The sequence below is a fragment of the Sylvia atricapilla genome, chromosome 6 (genome assembly GCF_009819655.1).
Source record: "Sylvia atricapilla isolate bSylAtr1 chromosome 6, bSylAtr1.pri, whole genome shotgun sequence".
NCBI classification, from domain to species: Eukaryota; Metazoa; Chordata; class Aves; order Passeriformes; family Sylviidae; genus Sylvia; species Sylvia atricapilla.
Window position 1 is genome coordinate 42,370,135 of NC_089145.1, and position 10,621 is coordinate 42,380,755.

The following is a 10,621-nucleotide window of genomic DNA, read 5'->3' on the forward strand; positions in this document are numbered from 1 at the left end:
CTAGGGGCCTGTCTCCAAGGAAACTCAACTTAAAATAACTAAAATCACACCTTATTTATTTTGATGCAGACTTGCCAAAGGTCACTCTTACTTCAGAACTGAGGTGTGGTTTATTTCAACATCAGTCACATTTAACATAAACTGCTCTCGTGTGCAGTGACAGCAGCAACCCAGAGGTTGATGGTGCTTTTGTCTCAGGGAGGAGCAGGCTCCCTCAATCCCACTTCCCATGAGGAGACTGAACAGTTTCCATGCTGGTAACAGCTGTGAGCCCAAGGACAGGCACTTCAGCCCAGCAGGCCACTGGTTCCTAAGGAGTGACCAGCTGAATCACAGAAAGTGATTTAAGAAGCTGAGTCAACACATTACAGAGCTGCCCATGGGTGCAGAGCTCCCAGCCATCTGTAACTTTACAGATTTCAGGCACCTATAAATTGAAAAACTGCAACTAAGTTGACTGGATTTCTAACATAAGAGGACTTCTAGCCTAAATGCACACGTGCATCAAACACTGAATCTTGCTTAATGATCAGACATGACATCCACAACAAAAGACAAGACTGATCCCTCACGAGTAGACAAAGGGGTCCAAAAAAAAAAAAAAAAACACCAGCAGAATTTCCAATAAAGTGTTAATAAGAAACCTCAATTACCTATATCTAGATGTCAAAAGCAAAAACTAACCAGTACAGCCTTGCAGTTAATCTGTTTCACCAGAAAAACACTTGTGATGGGGTGAGCAGCAGTCCTGAGCTACGGGAAAGAGATTCAAACAACCAAACTGGAGCTGGAGCACCTCAGAGGAGGCTGAGAAGGGGAAAAGAAGGAAGTGAGGTGTCCTCCTAAGCAGTGGTGATCTTCAGGCAAGAAACAAGGCTACACTCCAAGAGGCTGGAAATGAAGGAAGAACATAGCATTCTCAGCATGACCCAACACTGGACCTGTTATCAAACAAAAACAACTCTCAGGAAAACACGTGTGCTTTTCTGATTAAGAATATTTACTCTTCTCTGCAGGGAAAACATGTACATTGATTTGTTACTACACTCAGCTCTCATCCAGGGCTGGAATTTCCAGACATTCAAATCACTTCCTAATATAAGGTTGTGTTGCTTTTCTGTCATACTATCTACCATGCATCATATTTTAAATACCTAGTAGACGAAATGCAGACACAGCACATAACTGAGGATGGAGGTACTTTATATATAGCTCTTCCTTTTTCCAGGATCATATTAAGCAGAGTAGTCCAAAATACAGGAATGGTACCTGTAGGTCTGCCAGTACCAGTGGTACCAACACCTTGGATCACAAGTCTCCAATCAGCCATACAACCAGGCAGCTTGCTTGTGATTCTCAAACCTGCACACATCATTGAATCAGCAAAATCAGCTTCAAAAGCTTGCAGGGATCTCCAGAGAGGCATAAATAACACTGTCGCTTTGTGTGCAGCACATACCCTATAGCTTTGTGTTTGGTGAAGGGTCTGATCCAGGCAGAGAACAGGGCACTCAGGATGAAAGCATGAGCTCCAAAGATGCCAAGCAAAATCCACAAGGCAAAAAGACCTGCTTAGGAAGGCAGGAGGAGAAACACAGGCAGACAGCCTGCGTTTCCCCACAGGGCCAGGGAGCAGACGCAGCTCAGCTGTCTGTGCAGATACAGATGCTACTTTTTTTCTCAGGAGAATTACCATAGATGAAAACCTACTGGTTGGGGTTGAGATTTGGACCTCAGCCCTGCCAGTGCCGTGAGGCATCGTGGTATTGGAGATAAAATAAACAAACATGAGCAGTTTCCCTGTTCCTCACTGCAGTCTGCTGTGCACTTCTGGCACAAAATAACTGCAGCGTTCTGGTGGCAGCATGCAATAAAACAGTTGCTCAAATACTTTCCATAGTGAACAGGTTACATTTCTGCCTAGTACTGTGATCTGCACAAGTGTCCCAGTAAGGAAATACAAACCTCTGCTGGTGTCCCACTTTAGAATGCAGACAGACAAAAAACAAACCAAAACAGAAAATCCCATTGCATTCTGGCCTGAAATGTGAATTTTGCCCCTCTAAAGTACAAAGCTGGATAACATTTAATGACAGATGTGAACACTGGGTCCTTCTCTTTCACCACAAAGCATTTCACAGCACTGTGTGCACTGGCCCCTTCAGTACTTTTCCAGAATATCAGTGAATGCTCCATCCTGCCCTAGGCTGGTTGCAAGTGTGTCACCCCTGTGGCAGTCTGATGGCTCCCAGGGGCAGCTGCTGCCAGCTTCTAATGACTCTGCCTAAGCAGACAAATCTCTTCAGCAAGTGCAGCCACCTCATCCTGGGGCTGGACTTGCTTTACAGCTCCCAGGCTGCAGAGGCCCTTGCCTTCAGCTTTGCTGCAGCCAAAATCATGGACTTTGCGGATCTGTGGCTGAACCAGGGCCTGAATATTCAGGCAAAAAACAAGGCACTGAACAAAAGAGAGAAATCCCCCAGGAAAATGAAACTGTAATCCCCACAGCTTGGCAAAGGGATTTGGAGGCTGGCACGGTTCCCACAAAAACTTAACCCATTACTTAGGGGTAAAATGGGTTTTTGCTTGCTGGTTCCCCATTCCCAAAGTGAACTGGTTCAAGTGACCCAGGGTCAGATCCTGACCACAGGCAGGGAGCATGCTGCCCACAGATGCAATGGCTCTCCCTTTGTTTTATATGGCCACCCAGGAAAAATGGAAAAGCATTGTTTTAGGTGGGACACAAACCTGAATTTTTATAGTGCAGCTGAGCTGTTGCTGCCTGGATCAGGATCTCATACAAGGAAGATACATCTCCCTTTCTTCTCCGCCCACTCCAGAGTGGGACAAACCCTTCCTTTGGCAGTCCAGGCTTCTAGCAACTTGCCAGCTGCGTGAAGCCCTCTCAACCCCAACAACCACCTACCTTCAGTGCCACCATCACCCCTCTCCTGACTCTACCTCCAGCAATGAACTCCCCTCCCAGGTCTGTCAGTCTTGCTATGCCTCCAGCCCCCTACACCGGTATGTCATCAGGCATCATAACCTCCTCCCATCAACTGCACATTAACAGAACACAATGGGACAAGGAGGAGACAAAAGAAAAACAACTCTAGGCTTTGAAATACAGGATGTGCATCCTTCCTCCCACAGCTGCTGTCCTAGCACCTGGAAACACTACCTGTCAAAAAGCAGTACCTTCCCAAGGCTAGATCCATTCCCTTCTGTAAGACACTTACTTCCTTTGTGACACCTAACGAATTACTCTTGGCAATTCCCAGCACCCAGGGGACTAACTTAGGTGCTTGTTCACACCCTCCAGATAACTGCAGCAAAAAGCATGGGTGGGGCATATCCCTGTCCTGACTACAGCTTCCCACTTCAACCCAGCACTTCCATGGGGAAAAAGGTCCAGACACAAAAACCAGCAGAGATTCCTCACGGCTCCTTCTGGGAGCTCCCAGTGCTGGAAATGTGTGAACAGAGGGATACAATTTCTGCACTGTAGTGAATCCACCCAGGAGGACCAGGAAAAAGATCATCTACCAGGTTCCCACCATCTGCTTCTTCCCAGCATAACACTGTAGACAACCTGCACCACACCTATGCGCACTTGTTTATGTATGCACTTACTAAAATACATAGGAGACACACGGTATTATCAAGTATGGCCCAGGGAAGGCAGGAGACATCAGGTCAATGAAACCTTAATTTGACCAGATGTCACACACACAGGCAGAGCTCATTTTTGCACTCTATTATTTGTGGAGCACGCCGTGCACCCTGCATACCAGACACAGAACAGATCCTGCGGGGTAAAATACCCGGGAACGACACAATAACAGATTGCATCTTCATGCCTATGTACACAGGGGCAGAGGCAGAATTACACAGGCAGCCTTCAGCAGCCTTCACACGAGTGTGTTGTAACCACTCTGCAGTTATAAACACTTGACTTAGCAGCCATAAGAGTACTCCTTCAGTGCCTAGAATGCTTGTAATTCCTTGTCTTTTTAACAGCAAGCTAAAAATATGAAAATTCAGTATTGTTACCTTATGTGATTCACCAGAATGAACTTGTATGTTCGGCTCACAAGGCCCTACCACTTGAACTGACTAATTGGTATCATAAGCAGCATGCAAAGTCCCATCTGGACCAGTGACAGATGCTTGGCTAGGAGCTTTCACAGCTCTCTCCTGACACCAGAATAATAGCAAGTCTTGACCCATCTCAGGCCTAAGGGCGATGCTGCTCAGCAGCCACATCCTGTAATGCCCGCTTCGCCCACTCCGAGTGGCTTCTGCCCTATGTGCACCACCCTCTCCACTCTTCCAAGTCCTGCTGCTCCTCCTCTCACTCTGCACAAACACAATCCTCACTGTATTTCCTCACTTGGCCAAATCTTCATCTCTTGGCGAAGCTTTATAGAGTAGAAATCCAACCACTATATGCAAAGATCTGACCTGTGGCTTCCTGAAACACAGGTGAAGAGGCTGAACAAGCATTCTGGAAGTATCATTACACTCTTGGCTTCTCCTTGCCCTTTCCTCGACAGCTGCTTTGACCACTGAGTCAGGATGCCAAGTTAGGTGTACTCTGATATAATCTAGCACAGCTGCTGTTACATCTACACCACAGCCTTGTGAATACCTGCACCCAGTTCCTCTCTGCCCGACCTGTAACACTTCTCTCTCTACTCCATCCTCTTGCCAACCTCACTCCCAGATGAAATTACTTAAGGCAATACTATCAAATAAGTCCCTGCTGACCACATTCAAACTCCAGCTTTTATTCAAAGGTTTGGAACTTGGTCAAACACATTTAGATTATTGATTAAGGGAAAAAAACCAATAAACCACCATCTCCAACCTAGTCACTCACTCTTGAAAAGCTTCACTGACCCAGCTCTACTACAATGCCACAACTTCAGAGAACAGGATAAATATACTTTTAAATAATTGACCTGAAGAAAATAGCATTTTTCTCCGAGTTGCTCACAGCAAAGACCAAAGAAGGGAGATAAATGATCGCATCCAGAAACACACTGCCTAAAGCGGACGCCTGGAAAATAAATCTTATCCCAAACAGCTACGAAGTTTAGCAGAGTTATAAGCAATTGCAAGCAGTGTCTCCTGATAGGAAATATCAGGCTGTCTCAAAAGACATACAGGATAAAGGCATAAAACAGAAAGCACCATCCTGCCTGCACCTTTTCCTGCTTAATTCACACTCGTGTACAAACTCACCTGGCACAGGACAATCACATGCCCACAGCATCACTCTAAAGGGAGAGAAATACTCATGGGAGCACTGGTTAAACATTTCTATTCCCCAAATTTTCCAGTAAACATCACTCTCAAACCAAAACAGGGAAACCATGACACTGCTTTCCATTCTGTTAAATATTTACATTTAGCAAAAATGCAAAAAAAAAGTTTTGTTTAAAAGCAGAGGGGAATGTTTTAACAGTTAAGTGAAATTTTTGAGTTTGCAAAATGCTTGTCCCCTGGGTATTCATCACATTAAGCAAGTGATCAAAGCTGATAAAAATGTCAGCTACATTTCCCAAGAAGGATGTTGGGGGGAGGGAAAAATTATTTTCTTCAAGATGGTCCCAAAATTCTTTTATTTTTGATTAAAAAAAAAAAAAAAAAAACAGTAGATCTTTTCAGAGCATTACCTCCTACCACCCCCAAGTTTCACATTAAAAACACACACCAGTTCAAGTTACTGAACGTCCAGATCTCCACACTCCTGCAGTTTGTTGACTGTTACCTGAAAGAACCAGCCAGGCTGCTGAAGAAATCAAGCACTTTTCTTAGAAAAAGGGCAGAATTGAGCCCTTGGCTCTGGTAGCAACACTGCATGCCAAGCTACAGCTACATTTCATGGCATTTTCACCCATGCATTAACATTCAAACCCAATGTAAATCTCGCATTTACTTGTACTAGGAGCTTTAGAGGGCTGCAAAAACATTTAAAATATTTCTAATCCTCTTAGTAGGTATAGAGGATATCAAGGTAGAATATGTTTCCCCAGTATCAGACCTACTCAATTTTAAGATTAAAGACTCTGTGTTTCTTCACCTCTTTGTTAATAAGAAAGCAAATCCACTGCTTGTATTATGAAATAAGAGAACAAGACAAAACTAAAGCTTGATTGGTCACAAAGGCATCCTTTTCTTGCTGTTTTAGAGATCTGATACCTTGAGACAGCACATTCTAAGAAAATACCAAAAGACAAGACACTCCTAAAACAGTAAAATGAGAAAGGCAAGACTGTAGGTCTCCAGGACAATGATTATCTCTGTGTCGTATGTTTGAACACCGTGTTACACATGGTCTCAACAGGGAACCACAAACCATATCACGATGAAATCAATAAGCAGTAACAGCCTTAGAGATGAAAAAACACTGACCAGGTCACCCTGCCACTGCCAGTCTGTTCCCAGCTGTGCACTTTAAAGGATTAAATGCCAATATCTTGAAATATATATGGAAAATAACCATGCAGTGAATATACAGTTTCAGGGTCAGTACCACAGAAATACTACAAGGTGCAAACAACTGCCACAAGAGCTCTGTCCATCTGCTCTGATAACTGCCCTGCTTCTTAAGCTTCCCCCAAGACAAATGATTGTGCCAGTGTGCACAACGATTTTGTGACATGGACAGTCACAGTAGGGAAAAAGTCTATTTTTAGATCTCATCCTCCATCTGCTCACATACAATTCTGCCCGGATATCAAGTCTCTGTTCACAGTTTCTCTTCTGCACTCAGTCTTACTACAACCGTCTCATTTGGAGGCCCAGGTAGCTCTGGAAAACATCTTTATAAGCAAATGGCTAGGAAAAAAATGTGCTGTGCTGTTCAAAACAAGACCTTACATGTCAGTCTAGAAAAAGCTTTACTACTGGAGATAGCAGACCGGTATGGTTACAAAGGGTCACATGCAGCTCACCCCATGAACACAAGCTGCTGGCTTTTATAGACAATCCAGAGCCTTCACTCTGGTGAAATAATGGAAACCTCTTTTAATGCCACCCACCATCTATGAGTTCCCAGATACAACCATTTCACAGATACTCCTGGCTCCTCCAGGAACCTCAATTCATTTACCTTGTATAAAAGTGCATGGCAAATGAAGAGCATCACAAGGTTGGGTACTCCACAAGCAACACTGACAAGCCAGCTCAGACTTCCAAAGAGGCATGAAATACTCTGGGTATGGAGTGGCTCACAATCCACAACATCCAGTTAACCCCATAAGCAACCAGAGAAACAAGCTGTGCATTTTAAGCACAACTGGTATTTTGGTACTTTTATTTTAAAATACATAGCTTGAGATGTGACTGTCAGAAAACTGAAAGCTGACGGTATTAAAAAAAAAAAAAAAAAAAAAAACAAAAAAAACACCACCCCAGGTTCCTTCACAAGGTATTAACAAGGTATTAAGATAGGGTAGCCTAAAACTCACACAATTTCTGGAAACCAGGGCCACTGTGTGTTTTCTCCCTCCAAGTCATGTGAGAAGATGGCAATCAGGTTCCTGAGCAGCCAAATGCAGACATACAGCAAATATTTTTAATGTCTCACCTTTACATGCCTCACCAGCCAGACATGTAGGAACATGAAACAAGAGATAGTGTGATTTATGGGAGAACCCAAACAAATCATCTGCTGTGGAACAGGAGCTCCTGACTCTACCACCACAGCACAGCCTCACCACTCACTGCCAGCAGGCAGAGCAGGACAAACACTGCAAGCCTTCCTCTTGTGGACACTGACATTTTATTACAGCTAGACAGCACCTTGCCCTTTAAGTACACCTCGTACAAGAACTTCTACCTCTCCAAACAGACCTCCTACTAACATACCATACAAATTCCCTGCAGTAACTACAAACGCAGCCTCCTCAGTAGATCATCAGCACAGCATTTAGTAGATCACACACCTGTGATCAGGTCAGCAGTGGAAATTATGAGGAGGGAGCCTCCATTGTGCAGGCAGCTTCCTCATTTTGCCAACAGGACCATTTGTCACCTTCACAAAGGGGCAAAAAGGGGGACGAGCAGGTGCAGCAGAATGTTTTTTGTGCACTTAAGTACCCATGGCATGGGTCTAGCAGAAGCACTAATTTAATTCTGAGCTTCTACAAATTCCTGAGCTAAACTGCTCCTGTCAAAAGCTCTGTGAGATTCCAGCTTCATTTGTCTGGAGTGACATCTACTACATTATGCTGTCAAACATCAGACCACAGTCAACACTTCAGACATGCTGGATTAGGTCCAGCAGAGACACATGCTGGTATGGAAAGCACTAACAGAAGCTGAAAGTTTGCCCAAGTAACACAATTACTTTGGGAAGAGGTCACCAGCCTACTCAGCCCACCAAAACAGATTTCCTCTGCTAAACATCAGTATTTTTTACCATGATAAAAACACCTGAGAAATTCCAGCATAAAAAATTTAATCAAACTTAAAGGGAAAAACAGGTAAACAAAAAACCCTGCCTGCATTCAAATCACATGTAAACACCACATGTATTAGAAGCTAAAAAACCCAGCAGCATAATCACAGATCAGGACAGAATGGTATGTCTTTGTTTACTGCTTCTAGTAGCATCAAGACAGTTAATCTATTTGATTAATCTCCCACCACTACGGATCCTATCCATCTGATGACATGGCAATTTGAAAACCTCACTTGCGCTGTCACAAACACGAAGTCTTCAAGGGAAACAGAGACTCAGGATAAAAAAAAGAAGGTTCTTTAAAAACGTGTCATTTGAAGGAAGCATCAAGTATCTCTACAGATCCCCAGCATTATGTGCGCATCTAGTGCAGCTTCAGAAGAAATAATTACAAAAAAAAAAAAAAAAAAAAAAAAGCCATGTTACCTGGAGCATCAGTTCACAGTCATCTCTGCCAACAAATATCATCTCCCGAGGGAGCCGATGGCGAATGCCAGTGCTGCTCACCAAGAACCACGAAGTCACGCTCATTTTGGCGCTTGGCACTTAACCTTTATACATCCTAAACACAGAAAGAATCACAGGACACAGTGAGCTATTAATGAAGTGTGCAAGTACAACAGTGTGTAGCCGCCGTTGCCAAATTTCCATGTACCATAGGACCCAAAGCTGCCTCATGCACTTGTGTTCCTGTCTTAAATCTCTGGTGACAAGAAGTTGTGAAGTGTCTGCCAGGACCTGCTGCCCATGAGCCATGTGCAGGAGCTCTGCAGCCCTGGAAACATTCCCACGGCAAAGTAAGACTAGGGATCTGAAGACAGGATTGTTTAAAAAAATTGAAGCATCCAGCTGAATCCAATCAATGAAATGATGAAATACGGTGGAGGGGAAAAAAGAGAAAACAACAAAGATCTCTTTTCCAGAACATTTCCTCTTTGCTACCACAGTGCTACACAGCTTGAGCCTCGCCTATCATCAAAGATGCGGATCAGCACATCAGTGAGGTGACATAACGTGGCTCCTCTAACCTTTCCCAGCGCATTCCCAGGAGCGCTTACACCAGCGCTGGGAGGGAGGAGACCAACCTCCCTATTGCTCATCCCACTTCCACACTAATGTAAGTTGGGAGCCCACAAATCCTTCCTCCCTCCCGCCCTCGCTCGCCGCACGGCTGGTCCGAACACCACACCGCTGTGCTACCCCAGGACAGGCAGCACAGGCTGCGATTCCCACCGCGGCTTTCGGCGCTGGCAGGCGGAGGGGCGGCAGCTGTGACCTGCGTGCGGCACTCACCGGGCACCCTCCCGGCCACACCTGTTTGTTGTCGCTGCTACAGCCCGGCGGAGAGCAGCCTGTTCCTGCGGCCTCTCCGCCTGCCTCTCCCACAACATCCCATTTTCCTCTCCCCGGCTGAAGCAAGGAGGATTCAGCGGCACACGCCAGGCTCTCGCCTTCCCCTCACCCACCTCCCGGGCTCCCAGCGGCATTCCTAAGCGCACCGGGGGAAGGAGATCTCCATTTTCCCCGGGCTGCGCCGCGCTCCCCGGCCCGACCGCCGCCTCCCCGGCCCCGGGGCGCGCAGGTGGGGTTGAGCGGCCTCGGCGGGGGCCGGGGACAGCCCGCACGGCCCCGCCGCCTCCCCGCCGCTCCGGGGGCCGCCGCTCCGGGCTGCCGCGCCCGTGTCACGACACGCGGGCGGCGCCGACACGCCGCGGCCCCGACAAAGCGCCCGGGAGGGCGAGCCGGGAGCCGCCGGCACAGCCCTTTGTGCGCCGGCCCCGCGGCCCCCCGGCCCCCGCCCGCCCTACCTGCTGCGGCCCTCGGCGCGGTGGCAGCCGGGCACCGCGCCCCGCCAGCCGGCTCTGCCTGCCCCGCGGGCCGCTCCCGGCGCCCGCCCCGCTCCGCCCCCGCGCCGCAGGTTCCCGACGTCAGGAGGCGGCCCCAGCCCTGCCGGGCCCGGCCGGGGGAGGCGGCGGTTCCGCGGCCCGGCCCGCAGCCGCCTCGCCGGCGCTCGCGGGGCACCTGAGCGCCAGGTGCCGGCCCGCCTCCGCGTCGTTGGCATCGCCGCGGGACGCAACCGTGGCGCGGGCTGCGTTGGAAGGGGCGTTGAAGGTCATCTACCCTAAAGGTCATCTGCCCTTTCACCGG

The 10,621-nt window shown here is 47.2% G+C and overlaps 1 protein-coding gene across 1 annotated transcript in view; it reads right to left on the reverse strand.

Moving 5' to 3' along the window:
* Positions 1–10,335, reverse strand: part of CEP170B (centrosomal protein 170B) — a 57,404-nt gene extending 47,069 nt beyond the window's left edge. Inside the window, exons 1-2 of the mRNA XM_066321662.1 lie at positions 10,282–10,335; positions 8,900–9,035 (exon numbers count right to left, since the gene is read on the reverse strand). Coding sequence (XP_066177759.1) covers positions 8,900–9,004 — 105 coding nt within the window. The 5' untranslated portion in view covers positions 9,005–9,035; positions 10,282–10,335. The remainder of the gene's footprint in view (positions 1–8,899; positions 9,036–10,281) is intronic.
* Between the last annotated feature and the right edge of the window lie 286 nt (positions 10,336–10,621).